At 33.0% G+C, this 17,707-nt stretch overlaps 2 protein-coding genes across 4 annotated transcripts in view; one reads left to right on the top strand and one right to left on the bottom strand.

Annotated features, from left to right (window-relative positions):
• Positions 1–11,333, top strand: part of LOC148300463 (potassium channel subfamily K member 6-like) — a 107,176-nt gene extending 95,843 nt beyond the window's left edge. For both annotated transcript variants that reach the window (XM_088274738.1, XM_088274737.1), the window contains 3 exons: positions 2,319–2,528; positions 5,999–6,187; positions 6,666–11,333. In XM_088274738.1, the coding sequence (XP_088130864.1) occupies positions 2,319–2,528; positions 5,999–6,187; positions 6,666–6,991 (725 nt within the window). In that variant the 3' untranslated portion in view covers positions 6,992–11,333. The remainder of the gene's footprint in view (positions 1–2,318; positions 2,529–5,998; positions 6,188–6,665) is intronic.
• Positions 11,334–13,173: 1,840 nt separating this feature from the next.
• Positions 13,174–17,707, bottom strand: part of LOC148300461 (uncharacterized) — a 31,370-nt gene continuing 26,836 nt past the window's right edge. For both annotated transcript variants that reach the window (XM_088274735.1, XM_088274736.1), the window contains exons 7-8: positions 17,011–17,140; positions 13,174–15,691 (exon numbers count right to left, since the gene is read on the bottom strand). In XM_088274735.1, coding sequence (XP_088130861.1) covers positions 15,597–15,691; positions 17,011–17,140 — 225 coding nt within the window. In that variant the 3' untranslated portion in view covers positions 13,174–15,596. The remainder of the gene's footprint in view (positions 15,692–17,010; positions 17,141–17,707) is intronic.

The following is a 17,707-nucleotide window of genomic DNA, read 5'->3' as shown; positions in this document are numbered from 1 at the left end:
TGGCAAATAATTTTGTATTTATGAGAGAAAATGTGTGTAAGAGTGTGTGTTTGTGTGTGATGTTGATTCCAGTTGGAGCATACATACATACAATACAGAGAAGCATAGTTTTTAAAGATCCTGAGAGGACAATATGCTCACCATTCGACTTTTCAACACAGATTTTCCGCAATTGAAAATGTCAACTTGGCTAAAACATGAGTTGTACTCACTAGCCATACGAAACATAGGTGAACTTCGCGCATATTTAATTCGAAGGACAGGTACTCTGAATAAAGATTGTGACGTGTGACGGGTACGGTAGCCGGGTACATTATACGTTATTTCGGAAGTCAAAACCGGACTATCGATACGTGCACTTATTATATCTTACTGGAGGATTCCCATATCTAATTACTGTGCTTCGAATTTAATTACTATGTTCACTAACTATGAATATTGCGATGCCTTTAATGTAACATCAATTAGCTTAGATAAGTAGTAATCTGTGAAATCAGTTATCAGTTGAAAATTTAATCCATAGTGAGGTTTTAGAGCAGTGATTCTGAACCTTTTTGAATTCAGGGAGCACTTTTGATCATAAAGAAAATTCGCGGTACACCAAACTAAAGTAACTAATTAAAAAAAACATACAAACATAATTTTCATTAAAAATGAAACTGATTATTTTATTACAGTTGTAGTCCCGTGGTTAGTGTTGCGGACTCTTAAGTCAGAGTTTCTCGGTTCGAACCCCTCTACCGCAATTGGATACCTATTTCTAGTAATGAACCGCTTAGGCTCACAGAAAAAGTATGAAATAGAAATGTTTGTGAAAATAATAAAAAACACAAATATTTCTCTTTTTATAAAAAAATATGTATATAAAAAATTGCATTAATCAAAACAATACATAAATACTCCAATGAAACTTTTTGCGGCGAAAATTATTTCATGTGACACCTGAGCTTATCGGCTTTTACAAATTCCAGCGATATTAGGTCTTATATTTGACATAGCTACTCTCATTTCTTCATCCAAATTGCTAAGCCTTTCGCATTTTTCGTTTTTATATTGGTTAATGTCGAGAAACCTAGCTCACATAAAAATGAGGTTGAAAACTGTAGAAAATTTTTCAGTGCCCTTGTTTTTTCGCCTTGAACAAAAATCCAAAATTTATATAGAGTTATTTCTGAGTATTTTATTTTAAGAGTACGACCTGTTTGTAGACTAATCAATTATTCTTTTTCTTGATATTTGCACCTCAAATAGCCCAGTAAATGAGGCAATATTAAATATTGGTTTTCGTAATTTCGCGGAGCACTTGCAACAAGCTCGCGGAGCACTAGTGCTCCGCGGACCACTGGTTAGGAACCACTGTTTTAGAGAGATGGATGCTAAATATTGTATAAACATATAATATGTAAATTGTTTCTATGGACTATGGATATAGAGGGAGTGAGTTAGAAACATCATAGAAGGATTAATTTGCACACAGATTACTACTCCAAACCAATTAATATTAAGCTTAATAGTAAGCTTCTCTCTAATCTATATAAATAAAAATACATTTATGACATCTCAACATAAATGAAGAAGAATATGAAAGTCTATGGGTTATGACCGGTCATAGACTGGTTAAGTGATCACTTTACACACGTGCAACATTCACCAATTCTACCCATGATCGACAAACACACTACTTCATTTTTTGGGAACTCCTAGATATTTTGATCAATCTCGTGACACAGTACATATGAATTCACAACAGCCATCTATGTCGGATTGAAGAAAGCTTTTATTAAGCAGAGACTCTTTTATCTGTATGCAGGATCTGAACTCCGGATTATATTCATACTGAGAACCGCCTGCAAACATTTTTTTTGTTAATTATTTAGCTTATAATTTGGCCAGTTATTTTATTTGCAACATTTTGAGAGTGTCCAAATACTTGTTCACTAATATGGATTATCTCTACGTAGGAGTTGTTTTTACATTTATGTCATAAAAAAACATTAAAAAAATAAATAAACTGCAGCAACAAAATAACAACAAAAAACTATCCAAAATTCACAAAAAACGACGAAAAAACAAACAAAAAAGTATACTATAAATAAGTATATATAGTGATAAATTAGTATATTAGTATATACAGTATTTATAGTGATTTAAAAACAAAGTAACATTTTAATTGTACAATGGAAAATCACAAAGTTAGTGTTTCAAATATAAATTATATAAAAAAAACTATACAGTTGATTTTCATTATATAAAACAGTGTCACCAAAAAATGTCAGTACAAAACTTAACAGGTTCTTTAAAATTTTGTCTCTGTTTAGGGTATGGCCACGTGACGCCCCTGTCTCGCGCCGGGAAGGTGTTCTGCATGGTGTACGCGGCCTGCGGGATCCCCCTCACGCTGGTGCTGCTGGCCGCCCTCGTGGAGAGGCTGCTGTGGCCGGCGTCAGCCCTGCTCCGGGCGCTCAACCACCGCCTGGGACATCTCTACCAACCCTTCTCCATTAGGCTGCTGCATCTGTTCATCATAGGTGAGATCGACGATCAGACGATACCCAATGAGAAAATGAGTGTGTCCAAATACTCATCTCACCGATAGATGTCTCTAGTCAAGTTCTAGTAATTCAAGAACAATGTTTCAAAATTAGTTCAAATATATAGAACTTCCGTTTATCAAAATATCTTATATTCGAACTATCAAAATACCCAGCGACTGTGACACGGTATAAAAAACTAACAAATAAGCGTCATACTTTTTGCTGACTGCGACACGGTATAGATTCAGAATAGATAAAGATACATTTTTAGTACATTTAAGAGAGCTTTTGCGTGCGAGTGTTTTTTGCCTAGAATTTTCACTCATGAATTACATGAAATTATAGTAACTTTAAACATAAAGAGTATATCCACTCACGAGTAGGCATAGGCTATGAAAGTTGAAGCCTGAGTAGGGGCATTATAAACGGTGTTGCATAAGCCGTAACTAGATTTCAGAGTCACTTGAACGTTAGGTAATTCAAAAAAAATATTGAGTAGTGTGGTTGTCGACAATGGGTAGAATTGGTGAATGTGACACGTGTGTAAAGTAACCATTTAAACCAACCTATGACGGTCATCAGCCCCGTAAATGCCCAGACTTCCATATTCTTCTTTATCATTGATGAGATCTTAAAAAATAATATGGAAAATGATCTCTATATAACGTGGATACTGACATAAAACGTTCACTTTAAAATCCCTTGGTATATACCACTTTTTCTTAAAATCTATTGTGCCACGTGTTTCGATGCATTCCGCATCGTTTTCGCAATTGATTTTCGCATTTTCGCAATAATCTCTAAATACTTCTAAAATAATAACTTTATCCATCTAAAATTATCTTTAAAAACAGCTTAAATAATCTAAATATATATACATCTAATATAATCTCTATATACAGTACTACTAAAATGATATTTTAAAATATTTTTTCATGCAATGTCTTACGTCGTTCATCCCTCTGACGAACGTTAGACTAAAGTACACCTAGTAAAATTGATCGAAATCGGTTGGTCATAAAAAAGGTCGATAGGCGTCTTTAAGCTTTGGCGTCGCGTCGGTTCGTTTAGTGTCGCACAGACTACTAATTACATATACAGACGTTCGACTCCTCCAAAAACCCGAGGCCGAGATGTGACTTGAATTTTCGCACGCAATAAGGGTGCACATTTTTCTTAATTCGTCCTCTAGAGTACGGGTCATCAACCTGATCCGTACCGCCCACTAGAGAGAGATTAAAGGCTCTCGTGGCTGGCCGTGGGCTATCTTTGCTTTTCCCCAAGATCTTTGGAAATTGTTTCACAATTTTTATTTTTCGGCATATTTTTTTTACCTATTTATTGATTTGGCGTTTAATTTGTAGAACTCCATTTTAATTTATGTATTAATTTTAAATCAAACACTGATTTTTTGAGTCTACTAAGTTGTATTTTATTAACAAAAATACATAAAAAATTATATTGTCACAATTGTTTCGCTTTGTTAGGGCGATATCACAATATAGGGTTGTCACAATATAGTATGTTAGGGTTGTCACAATATCATTTTTATGTGTTTTTGTTAATAAAATACAACTTAGTAGACTTAAAAAAATCTGTGTTTGATTTTAAATTAATATAATAATAATAAAACCCTTATCCGCACCCAATGGTGCATAGGGCACTGCGTCATATAAACGCAGTGTTATCTTGATCGTTTACACATGAAGGAAAGGTGATCAGCCCTCCGCTTCAGGTACCAGTCCAGGGTAATATTAAATAAATATAACAGTGAAAAAATCACTTATATTTATTTTACCCCCCTTGGGAATCGAACCCGGGACCTCCAGAACGGTAGCCGAGCGTGCTGACCATTACACTACGGAGGCGGACATATATTTTATTTAAATTAATACATAAACATATATTTTGACCTATTGACTAAACATATTTGAAACTATTTCATCCTTAAAATACTTGGGTAATTTATCGTTAAAAAATATATACTTACTTATATAAAAGAAAAACATATTGTATATTAGCCTCTTTTTTTTATAGGTAACCAGTTGAGTTCTTCTCTCATTTTTTTCTACATTCTTATATCTATTTTTCTTAAGTACTATTCTCATAGCTTTATTGAAATAATCTCTAATTTCATATTATTTTTTGACATCTCATCAAAGATGAAGAAAAATATGGAAGTCTGGGGATTTACGGGGATGACGACCGTCATCGGTTGGTTTAAGTGATCACCTCACACACGTGTAACTTTCACCAATTCTACCCATTATTGACAACCACACAAATTCTTGAAAGTTCTATATATATGAACCAATTTTGAAACATTGTTCTTGAATCACTAAAGACATCTATTGGTGAGATGAAAAGAAGCTTTTTATTGAGCAGAAACTCTTTTATTAGAAAGTATTTGGACACACTCAAAATGTTGTAAATCTCTAATTTATTTCAGTTTCCTTCATTTGTCAAACATAATACTGTTGAGCAGTAATTTATATGTGGAATAATGATTGTTTTGTAAATGAGTAAATATTCCTTAATCTACTCTCCTCGTTCGCCTCCGTAGTGTAATGGTCAGCACGCTCGGCTACCGTTCTGGAGGTCCCGGGTTCGATTCCCAAGGGGGGTAAAATAAATATAAGTGATTTTTTCACTGTCATATTTATTCAATATTACCCTGGACTGGTACCTGAAGCGGAGGGCTGATCACCTTTCCTTCATGTGTAAACCATCAAGATAACACTGCGTTTATATGACGCAGTGCCCTATGCACCATTGGGGTGCGGATAAGGGTTTTATTATTATTATTACTATTCTTATAGCTTTATTTAAATAATCTCTAATTTCATATTATTTTTTGACATCTCAACAAAGATGAAGAAGAATATGGAAGTCTGGGCAGTTATGAGGCTGACAATAATGCTTATAATCCAAATTTTGTGAACAAGTATTTGGACATACTCAAAATATTATAAATCTCTAATTTACTTCAATTTCCTTCATTTGCCAAAAATAATACCGCTGAGCAGTAATCTATATCGTAGTCATACAGGAGAAAGTGACCAAGTGCATTTTTTAACAAAAACGTGATCATTGACTATTTGCTATCTTACTAGTTTAATATTGCCCTGAAAAAATCCCAAAGGATTGAAGTATAATATATTGACTTAGTAAAAATGACTAACTGCATTGATGTTTATTTTCTTGCCAAGCAAAAGTGACTTTAATGGCTCTCCTGAACATTTTACGTTTTGGTAGTTGGTCACTTTCTCCTGTACGACTACGATATGTGGAATAATTATTGTTTTATAAATGAGTTCTGTAGTATTTTTATTTTACATATTCCTTAATCTACTAAGAAAGAATATTTTTTTATAAACATGTTCAAAATTTGCATTTAAGGTTAAAATGACCTCCTCTTGTGATGTGGTAAATCTTATTACAATGTTTTGTGGATGTTGTTTCAGTGTCGATGCTGGTGGTGTTCTTCCTGGTCGTCCCCGCGTCGGTGTTCAGCGTCCTGGAGCCGGAGTGGGACTACCTGGACTCCCTGTACTACTGCTTCATATCCCTCACCACCATCGGCCTGGGAGACTACATCCCTGGAGATACCCCCAACCAGCCCATGCGGCCTCTGTACAAGGTTGCCACCACTGGTGAGACTTGTCGCACAATGTTTTTAAAACATACTTATTCCAACATCCAAACTTTCATATTCTTCTTAACCTTTTAGTTATCAAAATCTGATATATCGGTAGTGTAAAGGCAAAGGGGTATATCTGTCTCAGACCAAATTTTACAGGAGAGCAAAAACAAACATGTGAAATTAAATAACTCATTTTTTTGTATTTTTATATGTACTTATCTTAATAACACTAAATAAGTATTGCAACTTACTTATTGACAGCCGTGTGGCTGTCCAAACTTAAAGCACAGTAAGGGACATTTTTTTTGTAGTACGTTTATTTTGCATTTTTGGACTAAGTAGAATCTACTTAGTCCAAAAATGCAAACGTACTACAAAAAAAATGTCCCTTATTGTGCTTTGAGTTTGGACAGCCGTATAGCTATGAAATATGAACTCCTAAGTGGACAAACGCAGATTTGAAAATATTGTTTTATTTCTGCCCGCAGTTTATCTTCTCGTCGGTCTGACCTTCATGATGCTCACGCTGACCGTGTACTACGACATCCCCCAGCTGAACGTCGGCCTCATCTTCTCCTCCCAGGAGTCGCAGGCCGGCTACGACCCGGAGAAGATGCGCCTCAGCGACGGCAGCATGGTCCACCCGCAGTACACGGTCGGCGCGCTCTCCGTCCCCGGGCAGTACGGACCGCAGCGCGACGACCCCTCGGCCTCCGCGCGCCGCTCCGTCGTGCGGGTCAAGCCGCACCGCGACGACAGCCCCAGCCCCGAGGACACCACCCCCGTGCACGCCCGCGACCTCAGGGTGCCCTAGACATCGGGACGTCTGCCCTAAACATGTCGACATCTGCCCTAAACATGTAGACATCTGCCCTAAACATGTCGACATCTGTCCTAAACATGTCGACATCTGCCCTAAACATGTAAACATCTTGACAACTGCCCTTAAATATGTCGATATCTGCCCTAAACACGATGACAGCTTCCCTAAAAATTTTGAAATTTGCTCTAAATATGTCGACATCTGCCCTAAACATATCGACATCTGCCCTACACATGTAAACATCTTGACAACTGCTTAAACATGTCGACATCTGCCCTAAACATGACTATATCTGCCCTATACATCTACATGCCCTAAATATGTAAACATCTTGACATTTGCTCTAATTATGTCGACATCCATCCTAAAAATGTCGACATTTACCCTAAAACTCTTGACATCTGACCTAAAAATGTCGAAATCTGCCCTAAACATGTCGACATGACCAGACAAGAAATTCACTTATTTTATTATTTTCTACCAATCATTTTAAACATTACCAGAATTATGTATGTATTATTTAACCAGTTATTTTTTTAGAAGAATCTATACCATTTTATCGATGATGGAATTTTGAGTGGGGGTACTTTAAATAAATATAGAAAAGTGTCTTGAGAAATTACCAGCCTACACTCGTTGTCTACACTCGCGACATCAGAGTGCCCTAAGCATCTCGACTTCTGCCCTAAACATCTCAACATCTACCCTAAATATCGACATGATCCACCTTATTTTATAATTTTTTCTCAATCATTTCAGACATTACCAGATTTATTTAATCTTTAAAAAAAATAACTATACTATGTTTTTGATGCTGTCACCCTAAGCGTCAGCTATTTTACAGTAGGAATATCTACCTGCTAATATTATTTTGTTTATTTATTGTAATAAAGATTACTCTCGATGAACAAAATCTCGGATTACATAAACAAAATACTCGTATTAAAATTAATATAAATGTGTGTGGATATTTTAGATGTTTTTAATATTTTAACACTGCCTGAATTTATAGCACAATGACCTTCATAAAAAAACTTAAAATTATTTTGGAATGAATTTTTATAATGGAAATGAATATTGCAATGGTTTATAAAATATCCTAATTGCATCGAATGTAAGAAAGCATAAAAATATTATGATATTGAAGCAATTTGATGGCTCAAAGATTTGGATTGAGCAAATAGATGGAGGATTTTTTATAATTTTATATATTAATTTAGCCTAATATATATGACCGTCCTAAATACAGTAAAAGCTCATTAATTCGATAAAGTTTAATTAAAATACCGCCATAATTCGAAAAATATTTCATTATGCTTGTCCATCAGAGACATGTTTTTTCATACAAAACTTTTGAGAGTTAAAAAAAATTCATTAGTTTGTACATTTTTTTCTGTAATTTGATCACTGAGTTTATCACTGATATAATGATAAGTAAACAAATGTTTTTTTTCGAATTTGTCACTTCGAAATTAAAAATGTTTTCGAATATTGATATGTACTTTAAATTTCAAATTAACGAGTTTTAACTGTATAAAATATGTAATTATATATTTGAAAACCTTGAATATTTCTACAATTTTGCACTTTTTCATTGGATTTTTACATTGATAGAGTGAATTATATCGAATGTACTTTTGATCCTATACTGTACTGGATATAAAATTTTATATTTTATTTTAGCAAATTTGAATCTAATATCTGTAAATGTACCTCAATTTGTTGTCTTCCCTTAAAAAACCACACCTTTAAACAGAATGTTTATACAATTTAGAAAATGTAACCTATGTATTAATGTAATCTTATTGATATAAATCTTATTTACCTACCTAGAGAACAAAAAATATTTAATTATACAAGACGTAGTATGTGTGAGAATAAAACCAAAAAAGGTTATATTTACTTAGTGGACTGTAGGTCTGAAATGACAGTAATAGCAAAATGCACTTGCACATCGCACATCGCTCTAATATCTACCATCATTACAAAAACATATTGTATACTTGTTCTAATTACTTACGAGCTTATTTATAATAAAGACCATAGATTAAACCTTAGAAAGATTTAATCTATGGTCACAGCGAGCTAATAAACTGGCTTTAATGAAATTTGAAATGTCAACTAGAGATGGCGCCCAGATGTGACGTTAATCTCTCTTAATGTGTCCTGCCGGGTCCCCCCGACGTTGAGGATCACTCGGGAATACCTTGTCTGTCCTGGGCAGCAGGAAACAGCTCCTTCAAACCTCTCATCCCGGTCCACTCTGAAATGTTCCGAAGCCAGGAGAACTAATTGCCTTCTTCCAGCCCCTCTGCGACCCTCAATCTTCCATTTTATGACCATGTGACATTAATACTTCAGGAAAATATTATTAGCTGAGCTGGGATTCCATATTCCATTAACGCATTATTGTAGATAACCTTAACCAAACTTCTATTTGGTATATTTAATGAGGTTATTACTTTTTTCCGTAACCTTAACATCCTGACTATATGTATCTACTACTGATCAGAGACTAATAATTATATAATTAGTCTGTACATTATAAAAGGGAAATCGCAAAATTAACAAAACTTTCCAAATAAGAGTATAAATAATTTACACAAGTCTGTAAGTTTTTAATACAACAACCTCCAGTGTTTCATTAAAAAATGAAAACAAAAACTAAAGAACTAACAATACCTCACATAGCATTTTTATTTTATGTACAATATTTTTTTTAATGTATTTAATAATTGAAACATTAAAAAAATATATATTGTGGGTCTCCTATTATTCATTTGAAATAAGATTAAAATTTTGTCACATTAAAAGAATTACATGCCCAATGGTGATATTCATTTGATCGAAAACATAGTTTCATAACCATGTTGGCTTAACCTGATAAAAGTATCTCATTGCTGCTATGACAGAATGAATATCTTCTTCAAATAACCAAGTATACAAGAATAATTTGTAATGGTGATATATATATATATGTTTATTTAAGCAGCACATAGAAAGTGGACCTAGTCTGCTACTCAATCATCAAAATTAGCGATTTAATGTGATGTTGTACCTTACAAGTGTCAATTTCACGTTATAGAAGACCAAAAATATATGTAAACAAAATAAAGAAAAAAAACACTAAATGTGCGTAGAAAATATTAACTCTACTATAATTATAACTACCATTTATTGTAGAGAATCGGTGTCATCAAAAGAAGATTAGAAAACTTATCACATCTAAATACTTATCAATCAATATAAAGAGTAGAACCTCTATTATCCGACTAATAAGGAATGAGGATAGGCCGGACAATCCAAACAATAAATCTACCCATTGTGAATATTTTATTGAATATTATTAATTTAAATATTATTGGAATATAACCTCCTTAGAAATTCAACCATGCATATATCGTTCACTCCTTTCAAAAACGTCGTATATCAAAAAACTTGATTTTTCAGGAGATCGTTTAAAAATATAATAAAATTTATTAAAAATAAAAACCAAGCCACTTATTGACATTTTTACTGTGCAACAGATTTTTTAGGTAAAACCTGAATGCTTTTTCTCCATTTGAAAAATATTTAGTAAATTTAAAAAATAATTAAACAACACCTTTTCTTCAAAATGCAAAAGCAACACTTTTTGCCCTGTAGCGGGTAAATATTAAATTAAAAATATGCCACTTTTGCTGGGATATAGTACATCTTCTGGGCATTTTGAAAACATGCACAACTGAAAATTGTTAATTTTTGATATATGACGTTGTTCAAAGGAGTGAGCGATATAAGATTTATTGACTGAAATCAGATTTTCTGTTAGCTGCCAAATCAAATACACATATAAATTGTCTCAGTAACTCTTTTAGTCACATTTGAGCATTGAAAAGCTGAATAATAGTAAGAATAATAGCACCATTTTCATAAAATACTACCTCAAGGGGGCTTATAATGACGCAGATGGTGATATGATGATAATAATGACCGATAAAAAATAAAACGTCAATCGGTCTGGAAGCATTGAGAACAATATTCTCACTCTACTCTTTGGCAAACTCCTCATTTCTATTTTGGAATCCATCTTTCATCTTTATTTCATTGCTGCAGGTTGGAATTGTACTATATAACTCTACGTTATATAAATCAAACCAGCAAGACCTGGATAACTCTACTATTCCAGAAATTCACTAAAAATGGATTGAAATTATTGGGAAAATTCCAAATTTGGATAATCGGGGTTCTACTGTACTTTCATACATAACGTGAAACTTATCAAAAAATAAATGTCTGATAGTGTAATCACTCAAAAATTTTAAATATCATGTATTTAAAAAAATATAACAGTGTGTGCTAATTTTATTTTGTGATAATGAATAGTTTATGTAAAATTATGTATTTATAAAATATAAATATTTATATATATATAAATATATATATATATATATATATATATATATATATATATATATATATATATATATATATATATATATATATATATATATATATATATATATATATATATATATATATATATATATATATATATATATAATTATGATAATCTATGTAGTGTGATAAAAAAATATATAAATGTATATTTATTTTTTATGAAAGGATGAAACGATGGAAATCTTTGGACAGGGGCCCTAAGTATTTATTATTTTTTTAGTAGAAAAAATGTAAAAGGAATAACTGCAAATAACATAAAAGAAAGATTAAAATTTAGAACTTTGGAGTAGTCTTTTTAAAATGAGGTAATTAATATCAGAAAATATAATCTTCCGTAATATCAAAATATTCTAAAAATTCAAAGAGGCTTACAATATTTAAAAAAAATCTTAAATTTTAAATAACATATCAGACCCATATATAAATAAACTCAGCTGACAAGTATATTTTTTTCAAATGTTCTGTCATATCAGTGTAATTTATTCATAAACTAATTACATATTTCATAATCTATCAGAATTTTTATTTAAATGGCTGTTTAAAATATATGAAGTATATTGTGAATTTATAACTGACAAATCTTTATACTATACAAACTACAAAAAGCATTTTATCCAATTTGTACAAACAAGCCTAAAGAAATGTATGCTGTAAATGAGACTATTAAATACCTATATATAAAAAAAATTGGATTTTATTTAATATTACATATTTAGAACTTTGGTGACCAGTATCAAAATGGTAAGATATCGTGGGTATACCGGCATAAAACGTTTTATTTAAAATCCCTGTTAATTAAAGCTTTTAGCCTGAATAAAATACCCGCTAGTAAACTTTAAGTTGTATTTACTTTTAAAACCACATAAATATGACATTTCAAACTACTTAGTGTATTTTGCCAGTATATAAAAAGTTGAAATCTTTAAATTTTGCATCATTAAGTCAAAATTGCATATGTTCGAGTTAATGTTTTTTGCCAGTATACCCACTTACCTACTTTTTATTCCTTTGCTGGAGATTTACTAAGTACCTAATTTCAAATGAGATTTATTTATAGTTAGTCTATGGATAAAATCCATAGATACATATCACATTTTAGAATATTATGTTTTGAGAAATGAGTTCCATATTTAAATGGAGCATTCAATTCAATGAAAAAGTGAAACCAAAATAATAAAATGGAATATAAATGATGATGGTATTGATGCTCTCTCTTTCTAGCACATTCATCTTTAGGTTGGCAGCACTGACTGGAGCTTAATGACTACCAGTTTTCATCTATATTGTGACAATTTCTATGGATTGTATCGATGGGCTATTATGAGTACATATAAAATGATTTTTAAGAATCTCTTCATGAAAATCGAAAATATCAATAATTTTTCATCTTCATTTTGCTATTTAGTAAGTTGGCAACACATTGCATCATCTTGCATATGCACATGAAATTACCTTTTTTGTTACGATGCATGAGATATTCAGCTTTCAAAGCATATTTTCTTTATATTTTTGTGTCCCCACCCAGTTTGAAAATTTCCTGTTGTTTTTTTTTTGTTTGTAAAGGAGCCTCTACTTCTAGAGGCTTGTCTTCAGGTAGGATATTAAGGGTAGGGAAGGTAAATGTGAAAAACACATCACAAACACCCAGACCAATTGAAAATAAATCTTCAATTTACTGGCCACAGCGCCTGTCAAAAGGAAAAGGGTAATTTGGTGCAATAATAAAATACCGGTAATATTTAATGTATTTTTATTTAGAAACATGGCACGAGATACAATAAAACCGTTTTAATGAACATTTTCAGATAATAATGAAACAAAGATTTAAATTACACTGAACACATGTTACTAAATGCGCAATTCTACAACAATACCTTGAACACAGATAAATTCAGTACACGCAACAACCAGTCTATGTTTAAATAACGTCACTTTTTTGTTCCAACAATATTGTATAAAGTTCAAGTGCATGTTTCTTTATAAAATAACATTTAAATTTTGAAATTAAGAGTAAATAATCGGACTCCTTAAGAGTCTCGGGTGTTCTCCTTCTTCATTGTGTTATCAAATTGTCTTTACAAACTAACCCTTACTGTGTACTTTTCTATCTCTTTAAATTATTAATACATGAATAAGAGACATTTAAATAATATTAAAATAGTATATATTCCAACTCGATGCGTTGGCGGATGATCGTAAGATATCCGCAAAAACAATTTAAAAGAATTTACAAAAACAAACAAAAAATGAACGGATATAATCCAAAGATTCACAACACATTGCGTCATTTAATACCGAGTAGCTAAATATTGGTTAAATAGAATTCTAAAATAAAATACACATTCAGAACAAATAAAATCATAATAATATCCATTATCGAATATATTTAAAAGCGGATAATCAATTTTACAGCGAGTGTTAATTAAAATTTTAGCTAGCTCCGTCCGAGTACAAATGGATGACTATTGTTAAAATTGAGGATACGCAGAATTAAAATTTGAATGAAAAGATATTAGCCCAATATTCGTTCGTTGTATTACCTAAGATAATCCCTTTGTATCATTCCGATTGAGATCGATTTGACACGGCACCCTATGCATTATTTGGTTGCCGAGAGGGCGGAAGATTACCTCGGGTACTTAAACCTTACAGTGACTTAAATCTCTCTTATCGCTACTTCACATAACCAAGGTAAAAGAAATAATATTGTAATAACGGACACTGCCAATGTTAAACGGACAATTTGTTATACAGTCGTCGTAATAAAATTTAAACGAGTACAAGGAAACAAAACACATAGGAGTTTAGTCCGGAGAAACGTACGAACTTCCTCATGGAGCGAGATACAAGAAAGTGAAAACAAGTGTGTAACTAATATTATGTCCTATCTCTATGCCTCTTACATCTAGCAGAAAACGAGACTTCACATTCACATCACTACACCTCGCCAATACTGTTAACTCAAAGAATCACCTTTAATTTAGTTTGAATTTGACGCGAGCTCTTTGCAATAATTGTTCCATATATTATATGTATATGTATAAAGAATAAACTTTCCTTTCCGGGTCTATGTTGAAGGGAGATTTCCATGAAACGACACGTTAGTAGTTTTCTTCATTTTCTTTACTTACGGCTAGACCTTACCCTAAATATGACAATCCTTGTTAACGCCTAATGCACTTATCTTACGTGATAATTTTGTTAAAACTTCATTACTTCGAATGCTTATCCTAGCCCAATTCATTTACATATCTAAAAACAATATTTTACAAGTGAAAAATGAGTTTTGCAGACAGAGATGTTCGAGACGGGAAGGGTATTGAATAATTCCGATATCTAACGTGTACTTCTAAATTAATCAAATTGGTTCTGGCTGCCCGAGCCTTCTAGAGCGTAAGAATAGCCTTCGTAAAATAAACTCTGTTTTCTGAAGAACAAAAAACTCTCATATCCGCGAAATTTTTATACCTAAAATTAATTATCCCAATTTCACACATACACGTATATAATATAAATCATACAAACATTCACGCATTTAACGAAATATGGAAAATTAATATAATTTTTTTCTATAAGTATGAACCTCGTTTTAAATAGTTTTTTTTTTCATATTTTTTTATACGAATAAGGGAATCGCTGAGCGCGTAGAGAATTCCCCTAAAGTCATAACCATTTTGTTTCGTCACCAACTGAGGAAAAATTTATTTAATTAATACTTAATCAAAATTTGTGTATCGACAATTTTAGTTAACTTAAGGCATACACGAACGTCACCAGATACCTGTCTCCGGATTCCGGATTCCCAATCTTCCAAAAGCTGAATCTGTCGAGTGAGATATGTGGAAACCAAAATGTATCGCTTCCTAGCCACGGTAATGAGCTATATCAATGCTATCGTAATAGATTCTAATAATTTGCTCTCAAAAATAAATTCCCCTATAAGAAACCTGTTTTTTATTCTCTTAAATCTACACTTTTTTTTAATGATTTGTACCGAGACCGATCGGACTGTCCCCCGACCGGGATCGGGGGGCGTCCTCGCGATAAAAAATTCACAAAACGAAGGACTCTCGGGTCCTAATGGTTCTTCCATGCGGCTGGTGTTGTGGATGGATGTGCGGGAGGTTGCGTCGACAGTGGCGGAGAACGGGGTCGCTTATTTCTTGGGTGGCTTCCTGGTCGCCCTCGCAGTCTTGCCCGTGGAGGTGGACGGGGTGGAGGCCAACTGGGCGGCCTTGGCGGCGGCTGCAACTGGTTTTTAAAACATACATTTAGTAAGAAATTACCAACAGCAAGAAAACCCCGAAAATTTGCATCATAAACACGTAAGGGAACAATATGAGAGTTTACCAATTATGCCCCTAAATAGTAAATGAAGAAGAATACGCATCCGTAATCTTCCATTCTCCGCCTCCATAGTGTAATGGTCAGCACGCTCGGCTACCGTTCCGGAGGTCCCGGGTTCGATTCCCAGGGGAGGAGGTCAAATAAATATAAGTGATTTTTTTCAATCTATTATTTATTCAATATAACCTTGGACCATTTTTCCTTCATGTGTTATCGATCAAAATAACACTTTTATATGATGCAGTGCCCTACGCACCATTGGGGTGCTGATAAGGGTTTGAAGGAAGAAGAAGATTCTTCCATACATTTACAGGGTTTACGACCTATCATACGATGGTTAAATGATCACTGTCACTCTCTTGCTATGGTAGTGCCACATTTATTAGAGTGAAAGAAGTAACATGTTGCTAGCAGGCGAAAAAATTACATTCTGATACATAAGTACGTAGATCTCCCAGCACTGACTGATTGTGATTTTTATCAAAAACAATATTTTAAAACATTTAACAACTTGAAATAAAAATATTAAATTATTAATTATTTTTAAGATTACAAATAAAAATCGAGTAACTCTTATAATACTCAAGTTATCAAATCAAAATTATGGGGGATTTCAATCCCCCTGTTGGATCCCGCTAGGTTAATGGTAATATTTTTTTATAATTTGTATTTTAAGCAATAGCTTTGCGATTTTGCGTTTTATAATTGAAATAACTATAAATATTTTATTGTAACTTAATTATAATGTCTACCAGTTTCGAAGCTTACTGCTTCTTTTTCAAGACTGATTAACACTAAAACACTATCTACTTAATAAAATTCAAAATATTTTGGCCGCTAGGCAAAGGATCTTGGGTAGATCTCAAGTAGCTTTATTTTTTGTGTTGATTAGCAGTTACAGTCAAAAGGTATCAGGGATGTAGAGTGATTGCAAACATATTTAATAAGGGACTTTTAGAAAAATTGTTTACTTGTGAATTTATTTTAGTTGTAAATTATTATTAATTACTTTTTCAATTTCCAATATTTCTATGTAATCTAATTTAAGTTCTCTGTTGCAGAGAACGAAACTCTGTTTTGAAATAAAACGAAGCGGTTAGTTTCGAAACCGGTCATTATAATTAAGTTATAATAAAATATTTAAAGTGATTTAAAACAAAGTTATGTAATATTTTTTGTAACTATATTAAATAAAAAAATTAAATAACTAAGCTGGTAAATACCTTTAGCTGGCGTCGCCTTGCCGGTCTTCCCCTTGGAAGTGCTGGGCACGGGCGTGGGCACCTTGGCAGGGGTCCTCCTCTTGCCGGGGGTGGCCGTGCCCGCGGGCGCCTTGGCGGGCGTGGTAGCCGTCTAGACAGTCCGCACGATAAGTCATTCAACAATACAGGCGAGAGAGTCAAATCGTCCCACTGCGGCGCCTATCTCGGTAATCGAGCCTCTCATTCAGTCTACCTTCGCATGGCATTGATACTGATAACTGATACTGATTATCGATTACTACGCGGTATGAACGATAATCCTGATTTTATTCAGAGCATTGGTCTGTATGTTCCCGACAGTTACCTAAGACAGTGTCGACATAGATTGTTTCACATTTCTATATACAGGAGCAACCTGCCAATAGTTATGCCTGTAGGAAGAGCTACCGCTATGATGAACAATATCATGCTGGATATTGATCTGTTCCACGTGTCTGAAGGAGTATTCCGAATCGGGATTCTTCTACATCTTTAGCAATAGTATTCTTGCTTATTTTAGATTTTTGTTAATGTATATATATGCCATAAATTTTAGTTTGTAATGCGTATATTAATTATAAATAAATTTAATTAAATTGAATAACCTCTTATGAACCTTGTCGTCCAAAGAAAATCCCCCCAAAGAGTATACAGGTTTTTAATTTCGAATTGGACATTT

Source organism: Brachycentrus maculatus, unplaced genomic scaffold, assembly GCF_059751285.1.
Source record: "Brachycentrus maculatus isolate JH-2025_06_01 unplaced genomic scaffold, ASM5975128v1 h1tg000711l, whole genome shotgun sequence".
NCBI classification, from domain to species: Eukaryota; Metazoa; Arthropoda; class Insecta; order Trichoptera; family Brachycentridae; genus Brachycentrus; species Brachycentrus maculatus.
The sequence above is the reverse complement of the archived record's forward strand: the minus strand, read 5'-3'. Positions and strand labels throughout refer to the sequence as shown.